Source organism: Antennarius striatus, chromosome 3 (genome assembly GCF_040054535.1).
Source record: "Antennarius striatus isolate MH-2024 chromosome 3, ASM4005453v1, whole genome shotgun sequence".
Lineage (NCBI taxonomy): Eukaryota > Metazoa > Chordata > Actinopteri > Lophiiformes > Antennariidae > Antennarius > Antennarius striatus.
The window spans coordinates 10,441,966-10,462,700 of NC_090778.1; the positions used below are offsets into that span (position 1 = coordinate 10,441,966).

A 20,735-nucleotide genomic window follows, 5' to 3' on the forward strand; every position below is an offset into this window, starting at 1 on the left:
AATGATGTTTTTGCACAAAAGCTAAAAAACTTCATGAAACCTTTGCTGACAGCGATAACATTCATGACAGCGAAAAAGTTTTCGGGCCATCGATGAGTGCTGATCATGCAGTAACAAGCCGATTTAATGCCAGCAAGGGCTGGTTTCAGAAATTTCAGAAACTCTTTGGACTTATTTACAGAGATCGTCAAGGAAGGGGGATATAGCCTGAACAAGTTTTAAATATGGATGAGACAGGTCTATTTTAGAAAAGAATGCCCTCTCGGACCATGCAGGACGGTGAAATATGCACGAGTCACACTGTCTCCAACCTCGTACTGACGATTAAAAATATCATTTTACAGTATTTCCAAAAACTATTATGGTTATTTGTTGAAAATGTTCATGTTTTTATTTTCTTTAAATGGTTGGGCCTGGAAACAGGTTTTGGTCTTTGATTTCATTATATACGTAGTTCAGTATTGTATAATAACTGTAAAAAATAAAGTGGACCACTTCACGGATTTCACCTATCACAGGTACTTTTTGGAACGTAACCCCCGCAATAAATGAGAGTACACTGTATTCTTCAATTTCCACCTGTACTGTTAGGTCTTGTTATTCTAATAGAGGACATTGTTATATTTTCTCATATCTTGCTAGCAGCATAAATGTAATGCAACTCAAGATCAAATGTTCACCAAATCAGTGGTTTCTGTTTTTTAAAGCCTGCTGTGGAGAGCCAGCAGTCTTTGATCTAAAGTGGTAGCCTTAGCTCTGCTAGGTGTGTGTTTAACTGTGTCTTAATTATAGCCAGGTTGCTGCCTACAAGAATTTACTGGAGCAGGCAGCCTGACTGCAAAATGCTTATGAGGCAGGTACTTCCTTTCCTGCAGCAGCAGTGGTGTGGGGTTAAAGTTAGGGTGATCTTTACTGGCCTGTGTGGAAGACGGGCTCTATATTACATGCATGTTAGAGACACCTCAGCAATGGGGGTTTCTTGGTAATGATTGTTGAAATATATCAGTGCTCAGCTCTGTTTTCTGTTTCCTTGAAAATAAAGCAGACATGAATCTGTGAGGGCAACGTGACATTCAGACTGTTATGCTTTCAGTAACTCCCAGCATGTTGTTGTTTTTTTATTTTTGGGTTTCATCATCTTGTTTGAGAGAATTTAAGTTATTCTAAGAGCTGTAATTAATTTAAGGTAAGCTTTGTGTTCCTGTTGTACAAATAAGTCATTACTCATACAAAAAGGAGTTGATGTTGGTGCTTCGGTCTTGGCTGACATGAAGGTTATGTTCTTAGTGATTTTGTTTCGAAGCAGGCTCTTTTTTTTGAAAAATATTGACTCCTTGTGTTGTTCAGAATTTGACTTTAGAGAGTTCTGAAGATTGATTTGACTGAAAACAATCCAAATACCTGCACTTTTACCCATCTCTTCCACTTCTTCAAAGAGCCGAAATATGGTTTTACTCTGACACTTTTAAAACACGCACAATCTTTTTAAGCTTGTCACTATTTGTGTAAATATGGGCTCTGTGAAAGTATTTGCTTCCGTTTATGGGATATAATGACAGAGTTTGATCCCTGAAACACACCTGGTTTTTATGGTCTTTTTGTGAAAGAACAGTAGTTTTAGACTGCAGTACAGACATTGTAAACAGTAAGAACTCAGCAGAGGATGGTGGGTTGCAGATATATGGTAGATTCGTTTTCACTCTGATGAAACACAGCAAAAAAATAAATAAAAAGAAAAGAGAAAATAGCACTAAACACTGAAATAATCAAAAGTGACCTTGAGGTGTCTAATAAGATGTATGAATTTAAAATTTAAAACTCCCCTGACATTCCACTCAGCTCCATCACAATCTCAATTTTTTTCTCCAGCTATAATAGTTTTACACTAACATGTTCATAGGCCTGTCAATATGAATTTTCAGTTTTAACATGTAGTATCTAGCTAAGCTGCCTCACCTTCAGTGATCAAGGTCATAAGTTCTTTGATTCATTCAGCATATTTTTGATCTTACTGCTACAGTGTATGAATACAAATTCTATAAATGATTCAGTTTAATTTGAATTCATGGCTAAAAGATAAGAAAATCTCATTTCTTCTTATCTTCATTCCGTTGCTATCCTATCTTAGCATTAAATGGGAATAAGTTTGACTTACTGTCCTATAACCATTCTGATCATGGAACATATCCCTGCCAAATGTGACGGGAAAGGCTACACTCACATCCAGTCAGCTGTAAAGTGAAGTATAACATACAGTACACGGTACCTGCTTTTACTTCATTGAACAAAAACTTCTTAGCTGCAATAGAGAATCTTTCCTATGAGAGGGCATAGCAGACACACCATTGAATCAACTGACATATACAGTACATGCAGAACTGACTGAAGAACCGTGTCAATTTCCAGCTGTTGGTATTAACCTGTACTTTGTTAGCAGCTGTGTTAAACTTTTTTTAATAATGTGTCATGTTACATCATAAAATCTGCCATCAAAAATGGGTGAGTCACTACAGTGTCAGTTGCATGTGGGACTCTCAAACACACTGCAGGCCTGATGGGTAACGCACCAGTGAGAGTACCCTTGCAGAGAGAAAGTCTTCACTTTGCTGTCAGTCGAACATCTCCTGTTGCAACTCTTCCAAGAAAGATTCACTTAGAAAATATTTACAAAGCTGAGATTCTTGAAAATTGACAAAATGACCAAATAAGACATGCTATTATTTTACTAAAATGTATGTGTGTTCCCGCTCTGCGGTGCACTGGCGTTGTACCCAGAGTGTCCCCCACCCCTATGCCAGCTTATTTAGGCTCCAGCTCCCCGTGACCCGCTATGGCGGATGAAGCAGCAGAAGATGAATGAATGAATGAATGAATGAATGAATGAATGAATGAATGAATGAATGTGTGTTCCCTAGTCTAAACTTATGGTCTTGGAGACCTAAACGAGTATTCTGGACATTCTCAGTCCTGACATATCTGGAGCTGCTGTAGAGGGGAAAAATGTATGATTAGAAATAGAAAGCAATCCAGTTCCTCTTTGCACTAAAGTGTAGTCACGCACAAGAGTTTTATTCACTAATAGTTCTTAATGTTCCTTGTTTTCTTAGCAGAACTTGTTGCAAAGTCTTGACCCCAGATCTGTTTGGGTATATGGTTTGAGGTACAAGAGTGAGGGGGCGGGGGGTGGGGGGTTGGTACACCAAGATATGCAAAGCCAAGCTATTTCTTCAAGTTTTCTCCTCAGCAGTCAAGTTCATTTCAGTGTGTACTTCAGGGGTGCTTTCATTGATATTTATGCGTTGAAACATTTTTAATCATGACCTATATAAACATATGAGGAGGCCACATTTTCTGTTGTCGTTACAGGCAGACATTGAGAGCCATTCACTGGCATGGGGATTTATTTTAAGTCAAATCCTCGCCACCTCCTCAAAGTCGTCAGTAAATGTTTGCTCTGTTTGGCACAAAAAGATTGGAAGTGAATTCTTATATTGTTTTTCAAGTGTAGTCGGTATACTGTACACTTCTTTACCTTGCACTTTCACCAAAGTTGTCTTTGGACTTCAGATTTTTGCTTTAAAAACCTGCAATATTGATAAAGAATTTTAAAAAAATTGAATCAAATATGGTTTAATGTGCTATGTAGCCTCGTAAAAAAAGATTTCTGTGTGTTATTGTCAGGCTTCCTCAAAAATGCTTTGCATTTCTCCCCATGGAGGAATGCTCCCACCTCCACTGTAAATAAAAAGAAATTAACTTGTGTATTTTTTCACCGTTAAAGTTCCTTTAGAGGCTGGGGATGAAAATGGCAGGTAATGATGACGAGGGTTTGCTCACATTTTTGAAAGCAAACACACCTTTGAACAACACAGAAGGTGAAAGGTGGCAGTGTCCTGGCTGAATTCAGACCTTTTTTCAACTTTGCAGTATGCTACCTCAACTTTTTTTTCTAATGAATGCACGTACATACCTACCTCCTTAAGAAGTTTAAACTGAAAGAGGCTGTTTTTAAAAAACTGGAGCCCTTCAGCTGAATCCCATATGTTTTTTTTGGCATTGGCATGCTGTCTACTTGGCTGGGGCTGATGTTGGGGATATTAAACTGATGAAACACAGGACTGTTGATCTGTTTTCAGATGGTTGTGTTTAGAGCCTCTGTTAGACACCTACCATTATCTCTTTTGATACTGGATAACACTGAATACTGGCTGATACAGTATGTACCAGAAACAGTTGGTCGAGGTGGAGGAGGAGGAGGAAGATTTCCAAGTCTTGCCTAAAGTGACAATGTCTGTAACCTATTTATGTGATAGTTATTATTTTATTGGGGGCGGCAGGGGCTCATTGGTAGAGCGGGCGGTAGAGCAGGTCGTCAGATGTTCCAACATCGGTGATTTGATTCCCACTCCCGCCCAAAAACACCTGGAGTGTCAGCTGACAGTGGGAGGTGTCAGCTCCCTCCGGAGCATTGCCACGGCGCCCCTGAGCAAGGCACCATCCCCCTCACAAGCTGTTCATTTGGGTGCACCACAGAGGGGCTACCCGCCACTCCACCCTCCCATTGTATGTTTACAGGCCCCCTTGTGTGTGGTTGTGTGTATTACAGGGGCCTGTATAAACTAATATGCATAAGTGTGATTGATTTACTAACATAATAGAGTGTGCATTCTTAATTTCCCTTTGGGAATTATAACAGTATATAAAATGAAAATTTAAAAAAATCATTTAATAACAGATTCCCAGAGACAGTTTTCAGTTTTCAGTTAAGCTTTGATTTTTTTCCAGTTAGTTTTTGTTTGTCAAAGATATTTCTGGAGGATAACTTGTCGATAATGTAGATGTGCCTGTTGTGATGTGTGGACACTGCATACGAGTTTATTCAGACAAGAAAAATGATGAGGCAGGATAATACCTTAACCAGTGCACCACAGATTCTATATACAGTAAATCTTGTAGCATGTTTCACCGTGACTTTAGTGACTACTGACCAGTTGCACATATTAGTCTTATTCACTTATGTTTGTTACAAGATGACTGTAGAAATATGAGTCCTTAGACTTTTATGAAAACATTTATTTTCTTGCAAAAAACCCTGCCATCAGGTCTGGTCAGTGAAGCCTTTTACAAATGTTGAAAGGTTACATATTAATCTACGTGAACCACGTCTGTTTTTATTAGCAGCTACATATTAATATTTATTTGTTAATGTATAATATGTGGTAATGATCATCTGTGACTTTTGGATAGCAGTCTGTCATACTCATAAACAAATTGAGTTGTGTTCCCTACAACATTAGCATCATCAAATTGCAATTTAATTTGAATGGGTGTACTATTAATAACAATTCTGGTTTCTGGCACATTGACAAAAGCATTGATATGATTACATTTTACAAATTAAGTGCGTCTGAAAATAATTCTGGTGGCAGATTGTTCTTTTTACGTTTAACTGTACAAACTATTGCACTCCGGTTCCTGAACGCGGATGGCTTTAGGACACTGTTGTTACTTAGAAAGCTGGGTCATTATTGTCAGTGTGAAAAGAACTGCATTTTATTTATTTACTAAGCACTTATAGGCAAACCACTACTGGTATCTCATACTTGTTTTTAAACATGGTAGATGCCACTATGGTAGATGCCAAGATGTGTTTACTTATTAAGACTGAGATAGAGGAACTGTCTGTTCCACCATGGTGGAAACTATGCAGGGACTTGTGGTTGGCTAGTCTGGGTTTAAAGCCCTTGTAGCTGGTTTGGAGGAGTGTTAAGGAGTCTGAGCTTCTGTGGTATGGTTTGTTCATACAGAAAATACATGCTGTGTCTTCTATGTGTTTTAGGTTGCTTTTTCTACCCTGTGTGCACAGGACACTCATGAAACAGAGAATGTTCACACTGGACTGCCCTCTATAAATAAAGGTTTAAATAATATTATAATATAATATAATATAATATAATATAATATAATATAATATAATATAATATAATATAATATAATATAATATAATATATAAATAATCACATGCATGGTTTGATGCATTTATTAACTCAAAAGTAATGATGTTCAGCTCATTAAATTAAATTGTAAGTCAAAAAAGTTTGATGTCTGAGTTGTTCAGTATCACGTTTTGACACATAGGCTGAATTAACTATGTAACCAATCCTGCAATAACTGTTTACTCAATATGTTTTAACAAGTGCTATATGCCTTTCTCATAGTGGGTTCAGTCGCTGGCTGTAGCGAATGAATTATTTTATTGTCCTTGCCGTTTTGGGTCATGACCTTTTAGAAGAAAGCTCAATCTTCTCAGATATCTCAGTTAGTGCTACTCAAGTGGGTACCTTGATTTCTGGTTCCATTGTCTGTTAACCGTAATATATTACTGTTCATTTATCATTTTTGTTGCAACCACTTGCTTCCACTGGGTCACTTTCATTGGCATGATGTTCACGTATTCATTCTTTTTCCAAATTTCTTTTTTCTGCCTTCCTGGGTCACGGGGGTGGATGGAGTCAGCCCCAGCGGACTTAAGGGCATGGGGAGACACTCCGGTCACATTGCTAGCACATCGCGGTTGTTATAATGTCTGGAGCCATTAATGGAGAAGGCTACAACAGTAAGCTACAGGACAGAAAAAAAAAATATCCAGGTCAGAGAAATTTATCCAGATCAGTGGTACTTTTTCCTGATGTAAATCAGAACAGAAAATACTATCTAAAACGCACTGAAGAAATAAGTGCAGACTTGTACGATATATAAGGTCCATCTAGTAGTGTTTCTTCAGAAAACACAAGTAGATGGACCTTATATACAGTTTGTATAATCAAATTATGTACTTTTCCTCCATTTTCATTTGCTACATTGAAATTACGTCTTCCACTTATTGTTTTTGTGTGATGGCCAACACACTGTTTTCAGTGAATTTATGAGGGATTATACATCTGTGAAAGTCATTAAAAACTCTGAAGCCCCAGAAATGTGCTTGCAGGAGATTCTGAACTGATGACCAAGGAACAGATGCATTTTTGCAGTTTCAAGCTTTCAATTTTATTTAAAAAATGCATTTGAAAAAATCATTTTGTCTTTTTTGTGCACAACCTTCATATTTTTCATTTCTCAATTAGAACTCTCAGGAATGTCGTCCAAAATCAGGCACCTAAAAGTCAGGAAACATGAATGTTTCTACCAAGAGCCAACTTAGAGTTGACCAAGAACTGATTCCGGGTGGATGTAGAGAATGCATAATAAGTGGTACATATTAATCATTTTTCCAGTCAATGCTTATTTATTAAAATAACACAGCACAAATCCATTGGAACCTAAACAATCAACCGTTGTGGAGCCAGCAGTGCAAATATCTCACTTTAGCCACTAAACAGTATATACCTCTTGAGCCACTGTCACAACTACTTACACACATTAAATTTGTTTCAGATAATATATAAGCATCACAATGAGCCCACGTTGCACCACCTTTCATTTCTTGCTTTTTCCTTTGACTGAGGTTGTGTTCTAGTTAAGTGATAACTTGCTAAAAAAAAGTAGAATTGCATTGAACACATGGTGGTCTATCTCAAGTCTATAGATGTAGTCTCTGTAATTGTCATCTTGTGACACCTGGGTCAGAAATTAATACAGTATACAACACTGTCAGTGTAAACAACATTAAATTACATCAAATTGTTCCGTATTATGTGCCATTTTAATGTACATGGAACTCATTTCATAACCCCCATTTTTTTTCTTTCTCTCTCTCTTGTTTTTTTTGGGTGGTCAAATTGTTGTTTGTTTTTGAAAACAAATATTAATAAATATATATATTTTTAAAATAAAGTATAGAGGATGATTTTCTGATTCAATGGCACCAAAGAAATAATAAAAGTAACTACAATTACCTTTGAATTAAAATTTGAATTAGTTACTGTTTGAAATGAGCCACAGTGCTTATTTTTACATCTACTCATAGGGGATTCTGTTATGTTATTTTAGGTGTGTTTTTACTAATACACCTCTCTGTGGATGAAAGACATTCACTATGCTTAATCTGTTTTCTGTTCTTCTTTTCCAACTCTTTTCCTTGTCTGTATCAGCAGCTAACACACATGATTTGTTGAGATAAAAACACTGAACTGTATTGATGCTGTCTTTCAGATGACTCAATATTATTGATCCATCGAGTTTTCCAAAAGCGCGTGTCTAGATCAGTCAAAATGTCAGCCTGATTATTGAAAAACAAAAAAACAAACCAAAAAAATATTGAAAAATATTAAAAAATTAAGTTCCTGTCACAACAGAGGGTATAAAATCTCCTGACCTCTTCAGAATGGATCCTCTGTATCCTCCTAAAGGTCACCGTGGCATATGACGGATGATTTAACACAATTACTGAATAGCTCATGACATTCTGTCACAGCTGATCCACTCTCCATAGGGTAAAGTATACTGTAATAAAAATTATAATAAAAAAGGTCATGTGTAACAATAAAGACTGGCTCAAACGACATGGCTCAAAAGAGTATTCATATTTTTGTACCCAAAGAACAATATAGTGTTTTGAAGTTCTTTGTTCTGCAGTTTTCACTGGTATTGCATAATAAGAACGTCTGTCCATCCATTTATTATTGTGTGAGTCTGTCAGTGCAGCTCTGTGGTCAAAGTTGAAACATCCTCAAGTGAGTGAGTAATATTCCCTCAATTTCCAGCCTTTTATTGATTCCTTTATGCTCTTAGAAAGATACATTATTATGATACTATCTGCCCCTCACTGATGCTCCTGCGTCACACTGCAGAACTAGCTGGGTCATGAAATGATTTAATTATATCTTGAACATTTCTGGGATAGTCAACTTTGCTAATGAACCAATGTTATGTAATTACCTTAATTTCATAAATAATAAGATATTAATCCCTGTATAAGGTATTGTTTTTTTGTGGATTTACATTGGTGTAATCACCAACATGCAACAGGAAAGTTAACCATATCGTTGTTCTAAGGACTGACAAAGAAAAGGGAAGCAATTTTATTATGTGTCCATTTATTCACACAGGTAAGAGACAAGTAACCTCCATTTCTTAGTTCAGAGCACTAGTACCCCTTTGAGAAAGAATGTATTTTCTTTGTTGAAACATTATCTGTGTGCTTCTGCTTGATATTCACATAACATATAATGGAATCTTTTTATGGTAACATAAAGTAAACTACTGGTGTAACAACCTGTGCACAGACGGTGAGATGAAAAGACTAAAAAAATGACTGAAACAAACACTGTTGCTTGAATAAATTCAATCTTGGCTGTGCTTGTCTAATTTTCATTCCCAAGAATTTCTAGCTCCACATTTTTTAAGTAAGAGCATCATTGATCAAATGGTCTCCGTCATAAAGAGACGTCCGTGAACAATCCCCTGGTTGTGTATTGGTGTGTTTTATTATTTTATTATCAAGATATCAAATTTTATTTCTCTGCTCAAAGCCTTGCATTGCATTGTTCTTTACTGTCAGACCATAACTCCTCACCTTATTTGCATGTTTGCCTCTACTGCAATCTGATAACATTGTGGTATCTCAAGCTCCTTAAACAGCTTACAAGATGCTCAAAGGTAAACAAAAAACTTGACATCAATACTACATTGGACCATTTATCATTTTGCCTGTATAGCATTGAAATCCAGTTTTCACCTACCACTGAGCTCTAAAGCGTTTGCTGCTTAACTTGTGGTGTGTTTTTTATTCTCAAAGAAATGCCTCATTTTAATGGTAATAAACTGACCAAAGATTGTAATTAGTCCTCTTCCCAGATTGTTAGAAAGTCCAATCAAAAGTCCGAAGCACCCATAATTGTTCACTCTATCTTTGCTGCTGAACTGAAAAATGTTATATTCAAGTCTGTTGAATAGAACAAATGAATATGTTCCAAAATTAATTTTATACTAATTGATATCTTTTCTTTTTGACTTGCATGCAAGAAATTGGTGGATAAAAACACATTTCCTAATTTCAAATCAGTGTTTTTCAATGAGGCTTTTATCTGTGACTATCTTGAATGTAATTTACACAATAAGATAAACTAACCAGTTTCACCACCAGATGCAGACTTAATGCTTCTACCGTATTCTCTAAGATTTAAAATGACAATATTAGTTAGAACTATGGTTGAATCTTAAGAGTAGATGGTTATAACGGAGGACTGTCTTATGGCAAGGTAACCTAATGAAATTATTGTTAAGACTATTTAATATTAAACTTATGATGTTTTTCACCACATAGCACATAGTTTGTGAACTGCAAACAAACATCACATGTTCTAAGCTGTATGCACGACTACTTTATTACTTGGATATTGCGATTTGATTCTCAGTTGTGCCTCTAATAATTCACTCATACTGAATACTAATTTCAAATATGCTTTTCCACTGTCTCATCTGGCTAGTTGTAAAATGCTGACCTTAAAGATATCTTTAGGAGTCTGTGATGATGTTCACACCAGCAGCTAATTGTGGTAAAAACAATGAGGGCTTTTCTTTTTCCAGCTAGTGCTCAACAACAACAGCAACAGCAACAACAACAACAACAACAACAACAACAACAACAACAACCACAACATCCAAGAGGATTCAGATGTTCAGATCTAGATTGATAGCTAGATAGATGGATGAATAGATGAATAGATGGATGGATGGATCCAGTCCAATCAACAAGGTCTATATGTGATATGATATCTATCTATATCTGTGGAGCTCTGTGGTGGTGTCGTATGTACACAGGTGCACCCCAGCACCATTTTCCAACCAAGGGAACTTGCTCTCCAATAATTGAGTATGTTTAAAGTTAAAGTTTCTAATCTTTTTTTGGTACTGCGGGTTTCAAAAAATTGATTCAGGCACTATGTGAGTGCTATGTTAGCACTTTGTTGTATTTTCATGATTGGGTGATCTTGTATAGCAACTTTATAGACATGTTACTGAAGTTTTAGCAAAAAAAACCCCCCAATTCAGTATTGTGTACACTTTTTTAATTTTTTGTGTGTGAAACCTGCTTCAGTGCGTAGTCTGGTTTTGATGGCCTTTAAATTCAAATTGTTTTACACCGTTGTATTAACTGGGCAATGTGGTGCCTCATATCCACTCCAAACCTTGGGTGTGACTGGGTTCTTATTGCAGGAAATCTTGTTGTGGCAGGTAGCAAAAACAAAGCAATTTTGTATGAATGGCCCTCTAATGATGTGGAGCATTCTGATCATCATCATCTGCAGCTGTTGGATGGCCTGGGGATCCCTTATTTGTTATGAGGAATTGTCACGAAAACAAGTCACGATACCACTCTGACCCTAATAGACTGGATATTGCAGGCAGTTATGAGAGTAAAAAACAAAAATGGTCAAATATTATATGAGCAGGGTCATTTTATAATGGCCACATATTTTCTGCAGCTTGGTAATTGCAAGGATTGTTATGAAGAAAATTATGATTTCATTATTTTGATTATCACATACATGCAAGTCAAGTAAATTAAATACCCACACTCCCCCATAAGGTAAATATTGAGAACTTTATGCTGCATATCAAAGCCTATGAATTTTCCTGAGTATACTGTCACACCGTAGCAAAATTATTTTCCTAATTTTCGTGGTGAGGGAGCCCCTTTTTTTTCTCCCGACATTTGAACAGCAATTTCCAGAACTATTAATTTAGGCTCTTTGGTGTCAAGCACTGATGCATGTTTCACTATTGTGTGAGCACACCAGTAACCTGGTATTGTGTTGCAGGCTGGGATGATCCGTACTGACTCAGACGAATATTTTATTGAGCCACTGGAGAGAGGTACTCAAGAGCTGGAGGAACATGGCAGAGTCCATGTGGTTTACCGCCGGTCAGCTCTGCTGCAGCCCACCTCAGACGTCTCTGTGGACTACCAGCTGAGAGGTAGGAAGCACAGTCGACATGTTTACTGCCACAGGGATGGCAATCTAGAGGATGATACTGATATTTCTGTTTCTGTTCATGTAAGGATTGGAACTGTAGGGATTGTTAAAGCCCTACAGGTTTTAACATTTAGTCATACAAGGAACTCAGAGGTTGGGCCAATGCTGGTGTCCACTGGCCCAACCTCTGTTTGATCCAACCAGCTATTCCTCCACCGCTTCACAATGAGCTATCCAACACTTTATCCTTCATCCACCAACAAAGGTTTGCCTCCAGAAATGCTACTTGAGAATTACTGCCTGTCCAGGCTGTTAACATACGGGGAGCGTGAATGAACTGTAAACCGCTGATTTTTCTCTCACTGTTAAACGAAAGTAGAAATCATTACCTTCAAAAAAAAAACCCCCAAACAATTAAAATAAAATAAAATAAAAATCTAATGTCATGAAGCATGCTGTTATATTTTATGTGTGAGAATATATATTTTAAAATCTGGGAGTCTATCTAAGAGAATTTTAGATTTTGGTTCCAAAAGGGTGAACTCAAGCTTGGCTCCACACACATGACATGCTATAATTTTTCATTAATTCAGATAGGTTGGTTCAGGCGGAATAAATCGGGGTAGAAATACAGCGCTGCCCTTGAGCAAAGATCATAGCCCCAGCTGCTGCAGTATTTTTTGCACTTCAACAAATGAATGCTTAAAAAATGTTGAGAGGATAAGAGTTTGTGATAAATGTAGTCATTTATAAATTAAAAAAAATTGCCAAGAAATCTATTATTAATGTGTCATTTGTCAAGGAGAACCATCAAATATGTAGTAATAGGAAACTGGAAAGTATTTTATTAAAACAGTTTTACTCATGATTCACTTTGACTACAAGTCCAGTGTCAACTATAGACTTTGGAGTTCAGGGTTGACCTTACTTGGGAATGATATATTACAAAATATTTTAACGTAAGGTCTTATTTGCTGTTAAATAATTACAGACATTGCTAGCGAATAAGGCTGACTTCGCTGGAAATTTTCACAAACCAGGATCATATGATTAAAGCAGACCCAGTTCCATTAGTCTGTGAAGGCAATTAGATGCAGCTGAAAAACAGAAAACTTAAGGGATAATTTTGTTATTTAATGACTGCTGTTACTACACCTTCCCCTACTAATACCCTGCTTGCCCTATACTGTATTTATAGCAAACTAATATCACTGCTGTTGCTGTCAAAAATATTTAATTCTTGAAATGCACATGTGCCTTTAGTCACCCTCCATCTGGAGTAAGTTGTGATATAAAATGAGCCTCATCATCAACTGGATATCTGCTGTCTTCATAAATGCATGATAAATAAATGCATGCATGATATTGTGGTGCTTATTTGTGTCTGTGTCTGAAGTTGTCACAGCAGCTGCTTGACAGCACCATTAATCTTCCTTTCATGTGATATTTCTCGGTGTCGTCTTCTTGTGGATACATTTGCAATAATTACTGTGACAAAAATTATACAATTGCAGACTTAATGTGAAGGTGAAGTGATTAGAAAATCAGTAACTCAATTTACAATTGCAAAGTTACCTTTTATCTTCTGTTTTTTTTGTGCCATGGAGTGACACAAGCTGGGAAAATTGCTATATGAATATTTACCTGCATATTTATGGCAGTTACAAGATACCTCAAGAAAACCTTAGTGGTTCAAAGATGCTTCAGAACTTGCAGAACATTCTGTTTATCATATCATACAGCATAGCATAGTACAGCATAGCATCATATAAACATATGTTCGGTATGAAATTCATATACAGCCAGTTAATTTATGTTACCTATAGCAGCTCATATAAATTTCACAAACAAACAAACAGTAACAAATTTAATGTAGCTTTTTGTTTGCACAAAGTTGTTATTGCTAAGCAAATTATCCAAAAATCTTGAACTGGATTATTCAGCATCAGCTATTGAGAGTGCAAGCAGAGAGATATTGGGGAATACTCACACACACACACACACACACACACACACACACACACACACACACACACACACACACACACACACACACACACACACACACACACACACACACACACGCACACACACACACACATTTATATAAAGTATATACAGTGCCTTGCGAAAGTATTGGCCCCCCCAAGAACTTTTTGACATTTTTCCCCATTTCAGGCTTCAAACTTAAAGATAACAAATTGAAAATGTGAGACACAATCCTGAAGTGGAACCAAATTTATTCAACGTTTTATATTGTGTTTACAGATAAAAAATTGAAAAGTAGGACGTGCAAAAGTATTGGCCCCCTCTTCTCTCAGCTCAGTTAACCGACTCCAGAAGTTCCCTGATGACTTCGGAATGATCCATTGTTGACCTAAATGACTAACAATGACAAACAGAGTGCACCTATGTGTCATTTGGTCTCAGTTTAAATGCACCTGCTTTGTGATGGTCTCAGAGATCTATGAAAGGAACACTGGAGAACAAACAGCATCATGAAAACCAAAGAACACACCAGGCAGGTCCAGGATAAAGATGTAGAAATGTTTAAAGCAGGAATGGGATACAAGAAGATTTCACAATATTGAAACGTCTCCCGGAGCACTATGCGAGCAATAATATCAAAATGGAAAGAGCATAAAACCACTGCAAACATACCAAGACCTGGCCGTCCCTCTGAACTTTCAGCCCAAAGAAGGAGGAAACTAAGCAGAGAAGCAACCAAGAAGCAACCACGCTGGATGACCTGCAGATATACACAGCTGAGGTGGGACAATCTGTCCATAAGATAACTATTAGTCGTACTCTGAATAAATCTGGCCTACACGGAAGAGTGGCAGGAGAAAGCCATTTCTGAAAGAAAACCATAAAAAGCCCCATTTGGAGTTTGCAAGAATCCACATGGGGGACACAGATGGCATGCGGCATGGCGTAAGAGTAACACTGCACATCACCCTGAAAACACCATCCCCAAATTCAAACACTGGTGGCAGCATCATGCTCTGAGGTTGCTTTTCTTCAGCAGGGACTGGGAAGATCGTGACAGTTGATGGGAAGATGGATGGAGCCAAATACAGGGCGATTCTGGCAGAAAATCTGTTGGAGTCTGCAAAAGACTCCAACAGGACAATAATCCTAAACATAAATTCAAATCTACAATGGAATGGTTTAAAACTAACCATATAAAGGTGTTAGAATGGCCAAGCAAAAGTCCTGACCCCAATCCAATAGAGCATCTGTGGAAAGATCTGAAAATTGCTGTGCACAAACGATCTCGATCTAACCTTAAGAAACTTGAGCTGTTTGGTAAAGAGGAATGGGCAAATATTTGTCTCAAGATATACAAAAGTTATAGACATACCCGAAAAGACTTGCGGCTGTGGTCGCAGCAGAAGGAGGTTGTATTAACTCAAAGGGGGGCCAATACTTGCACATCCCACTTTTCATTTTTGTATTTGTCAACACAATATAAAATGTTGAATAAATTTGGTTCCACTTCATGATTGTGTCTCACATGTTGTTGATTCTTGAAAAATATTTTCAATTTGTTATCTTTAAGTTTGAAGCCTGAAATGTAGCAAAATGTCAGAAAGTTCTTGGGGTGCCAATACTTTCACAAGGCACTGTATAATAGTTGATTTAGTTGATTTTGGTCAATTGGCTAATAACACAGGCTGTATGAACATGTGTGCCGTGGAACCTCATGCTTTTTGGTTATTGACTCACATATTGAGAGATTAAAGCAGCTGCACTGCCAACACAAGCAGTTCCAGTCATGTCATATTGCACTGCAGTTTCAGTTTTTGTATCTGATAAATATCCCACAGACTGTGAAAATAAATGATAAATGATATTCATTTGCTGTAGAAGACCAAAAACTTGTTGATTCTCAGGCAGCTCCAGGAGTTAAATCACACCACGTCCAAAATATGTCCATCACGATTTAGGAACAAGTTTATAAATTTTATTAACTTTTACTTCATGCAGTATTTTTGTTTAACATCTCTTTCTACATGCCTCCATGTCTGTTACCAATCTTTTCCTGTCTTTTCCTAAAGCACAATTGTCTTTTCAGTATTAGTTCAAAATCAGAAGCACAGGGAATGTCTTTAATCTAATTTCCCCATATATAACTAATCCTGTCCAAACGTGGCTCAATTTGCCTTAGCATCAGTCAAGTGATATGGTGATGTGGAAAGAGGTACCATCCTGTTTTGTCTGTTTTAATAACACTTGCCATATTGTCCTGTGGTACAATGGCAACTTACAAGCTTTATAGGTTTAATATGTCACTTTTGATAAAAATGAGCTCTGTATGCTATTTGTGAGGTCACTTTTTGAGACCATCCATCCATACCTCACTAGAACACAGATAACTGATAATATTAACATACTTCATGTGTGGCAGAGTGTTTGCCCACATAAGTTATTTACTACAAATCCCCATGAAAAGAAATCAATAAATAAGGAAATAAGTGAGAAAGCTTTAGTGGTACTCTACATCGCTGTAGGTCTTATAATCATCAAAGTATATGAATTCTATGAATCATGCTTCTTATTTCTGTCAGTAGAGTAATTTGAAAAAAAAATAAGGGGTTGAGTTTTTTTTAATTTCACCGGGGTGTTTGAAATAACATTTAAATCTCTGCTCAGCTGACATGTTAGGACCTTGTCATGTTGGATGCAAGTTTTTTATATCACCATCAGGAATCAGAAAAATCCTGGTAAAAAAATGCAAAGTTGTTAGTAGCACCAACAGTCCTGTGCTGTAATATTAATTTACACGTGATTAGAAGAGACAAAGCAAGAATACAACTCACAGACACTCATTGCTGCTTGTATCAGTATTTTAGTTAGGTTATATCAATGTATATAAATGGAAAAACACATCTTTTACCAACCACAATAATAAATACATTCATTTATCATTCATTGTCAACCACTTCATCCGTTCTGGCGAATTTATTCGAACCTACCGAATAAAGCATTGTTTGGGGTACATCAGGCTTCATCATAACTGCTCAGAAAATGCTGAAAGCTGTTAGATGAGATAAAGATATAATGAACTGCCTGAAGGCTGCAGATCAAATAATGACTGTTATAAGACTTCATCATCCCAGATACTCTCCCTGGTAGAGTGATGTTCCGTGATGACAATCAATACATTGTGCAAAGGGACCTCGAATTGAGATGTTACAATATTATAAGGTGGTAGGCATATCATTAATAAACAGCAGCTAGGGAATGTAAATGTAATCTTAAAACTAGAATGAAAGCTTTTATTTATACCAAGCCATGACATGTTTAAGCGTTTCTTGACAGATATGGGATTCTATGCATTTCCCAAATCACTTTCAATGAAGCACTAAACTGAAGAAGTGACATAATGAGCAACTTTTCACATTGCTTATTCTGCTTTTGATGCTTGCAAAAGTTAAATGTGCAGGTGAAGGTCCTAACTAATGACAGAATCACTGTGTCCAGTAAACAATAAAAGATAATACAAGATCCAATCAAATAATGAGAAAGGAGATGGAATAAGGAATGTGGAAGGAAGATTAATTGCATCCCTTTAAATGTCTGTCTTTCAAAATAAAAATTAATAGCCTCTATTTTAAAGTTGACAGCTGCAGAGATTTTCTTGCTCTGCCTCCAGACTGTAGTTGTTTAGGTGGATATTTTCCTTTTGTTACCTTGGGGATAATCTGTTTGCTTTTGCAGTAATTGTGGAAACAGCTGATTAAATTTTTGGTCTCCAGAAGTTGAAGTATTTATTACCTGACACATAAACTCTACACAAACAAACACAGACAGTTTACTGCAGAACTTTCCATTTGTGCCACACTCAGATACACAGTTACCTTCGATTTAGATGAAGACAAAGGAGATTTTTTAGAATCATCAGAGCAATCAACAAGAAGATTTGTCTTTTTCTGCACTAAAATCCAAAATAATAATCATAAACATAATAACCATTAGCATGGCAAGAACATGACTGTTGACCTTGTGAAACATTGGTGTAAAATCATGTTAAAAACAAATGATTGACTATAATAAATATTATTCTTTGCATTAGTTTTCCATGTGGCTTCCTCCACTTTCTCAGGTCATGGAAGTTGCTGGAGCCTTTTCCAGCGGGGTTACAGGCATGAGGTGGGAAGGCACTCTGGACATTCCATTCCAGTGTACCGCAATATAATATTCATTCATTCGTCCATTCATCTTTTTATCTGCTTCTTCTGCTTTTGTGGGTCACAGGGTTGATGGAGCCTATCCTAACGGGAGACGCTCAGGGTGTGACAGCAGTGCACTGCAGAGCATTATAGATATTAGTCAGTCAGTCGTCTTCAGATTACTACCGCTGTATCCGCCACAGCGGGTCACGGCGGCATAGGGCGTGAGGCGGGGGACACTCCGGGCACGAAGCCAGTGCACCGCGGAGCCACACACAAAGACGTACAACCATGCACACACACACTCATTCCTACTGGCAATTTGGAACGGCCAATCAACCTGAAGCGCATGCTTTTGGAGGTGGGAGGAAGCCGGAGAACCCGGAGAGAACCCATTCAGACATGGGGAGAGCATGCGAACTCCGCACAGAGCGGGACTTGAACCCGGGTCCGCCGTGTTGTGAGGCGGCAGCGCTGACCACTGCGCCACCGTGCCACCCTATAGATATTATATCAGCTAAAATTCATTCATTCATTCATCTTCAGTACCGCTTCTTCCACTGTTGCGGTTTGCGAGAGCCTATCCCAGCAGAATTGGGGTTTGATACAGGTTGCATTCTGGGTGGGATGCCAGTGCTCTGTAGAGCATAATAGATATTACATTAACTAAAATAAATTTTGTATTTGGTTTAAAAATAAACAATGCATCATTTTTTGCTTATATAGGTTTATCTATCATGCTTTCTTCCTGTGATGCTCAGGTGTTGTATTCCTCCATTCTCTTGACAAATGCTGTGGTGCTGTCTGTGTACAAGGCAAGGGCCTCCCTTAAGGAACTGCCCTGGAAAATGATATCGCCGAACCAGATGCTCTTAGCTACTGTCAAGTAGATTGTTTTTATTCCATGTAAACATTTTCAAGTAAAAGAACAGGATTTCCTTGAGATAGAAATGTATTGATTGTTATGACATTTCATGTAATCCTTGAAGCTTCAGGCAGGGTAAAATAATCCAGGTTTCGCTGCCCATGGGTTTAACAGGAAGAAAGAAGTGGGGAGGTTGTTGTTGCCTCTCAATCTTTACAATCTTCCAGATCTCAGGTGTGCTTGTGGTTAGGATTCTGTGTTTTTTTCCCTAATTCCGTTTCCCTGTTGAGGCCTTCAGAGGCTAATTAATAGCCACTGAGGTGTGTTAACGCAGAGACTCTGAGGAAGTTTTGGAAATGGGCTTCCCAAGTAGGAGAAGCAGCAGATTTTTTCAGGGTGTTACTCAGTGTATAATTAATTTTTCTTTAAAATTCTCATAAGTGAGCATAAGCACAATGTGTGCTGGTAGCACTACATCTTGGGCTCAGATCCAACTGATGACCTGGGCCCTCTGTGTGGAGTTTAAATGTTCCACCCTTGTCTGCCTGGGTTCCCAGGTCTTTATCTTTTTCCAACAGTCCAAAAGCATGCAATTGAAGTGAACTGGTTTGTCTTTCTCTATGGGCCTATGATGAACTGGTGACTTGTCCAGGGTGAACCCCACCCCAATGTTAGCTGGGATAGGCCCCAACCCCCTGAGATTGCATAAGCAGTTACAAAATATGAGTGAATGAGTTCTCATACATGGCTGTGGCCATAAAATAGAAACATTTTAAGTGTGTGTGAGGCTCCTAACCTTTCTCTGATATAGTGTTAACCAGAACTATTGCAAAAGAAACCTTGTGTCACCTACTCCCCCAGTTTGAGAAAAATAAAGCAATTGAGTAAAAGTGATTCACAAATAACCTGTAAACCTTAGCAGTCTGTACTATCCTGGTTTCACTCCTACCTTGAGATGGTGTAACCTGGCTGCTGGGTTTTCTTCTCAGTTAACCCCAACAACACAGGTAAAGTCCATCACTGGACCAAGAAGTTTGTTTTCAAACTGATGTGATCAGTTTGAGGAGGAGCTACCTTAATTATATTGAGACACAGAAGGATATTCCTCAAATTGTCACAGCAAATGATACCGTGGGACGATCCACACTGAGGCCTCAGTTAAATATTTGATGCTTCATCATCCAGCAGAGCCAACAGATTTCAAAACATATGTAGAACACTGTAACTGTTTTTCTTTCCTGTGGAAAATAAATATTGTCATATTACAGTAATTCTCCTAATTGTTGAAGTATTTTTTCATACTTTAAATTACAAATTCACCTCACCCCAGAATCAGCTAGTAGTTTCACAAAAGTCCATATGTCATATTGCTCCTACAGAATCAATATCAAAGGTGTTGATTAGTGTTGAGGCTGTGTGCAAGTCAGTCCAGTGTCTCCACACCAAAATAAGAGCAAAAATGTTTTTTCACAATCCTGCCTTTGATCACTGTCATATTGAAACAAGAAAGTGCTGAAAACTTGTGAATCAACCAATTATGTTGAGATTTTGTGGCATCGGGTCGTTTTTAATTTTCAGCTGTGAGTGACTAGGAGTTTTCATGTCCTGTACAAATCGTCTTGATGGTGGGAGTTGTATCCAAAGCAGCTTTGCTTATAACAAGAGATTATCCTGCTGTTTGTGGAACAAGATTCTGAGTAAATAATTCTCAGCCTTTTGATTGTCTGCGTTTTAACAGAGCAGTTATTAAAGCACAGGATTGTGCTGACACTCTGA

At 37.6% G+C, this 20,735-nt stretch overlaps 1 protein-coding gene across 3 annotated transcripts in view; it reads left to right on the forward strand.

The window, feature by feature from the left end:
* Positions 1–20,735, forward strand: part of adamts3 (ADAM metallopeptidase with thrombospondin type 1 motif, 3) — a 111,582-nt gene that overhangs the window by 16,168 nt on the left and 74,679 nt on the right. For all 3 annotated transcript variants that reach the window (XM_068311149.1, XM_068311150.1, XM_068311151.1), the window contains exon 4: positions 11,763–11,919. In XM_068311149.1, the coding sequence (XP_068167250.1) occupies positions 11,763–11,919 (157 nt within the window). The remainder of the gene's footprint in view (positions 1–11,762; positions 11,920–20,735) is intronic.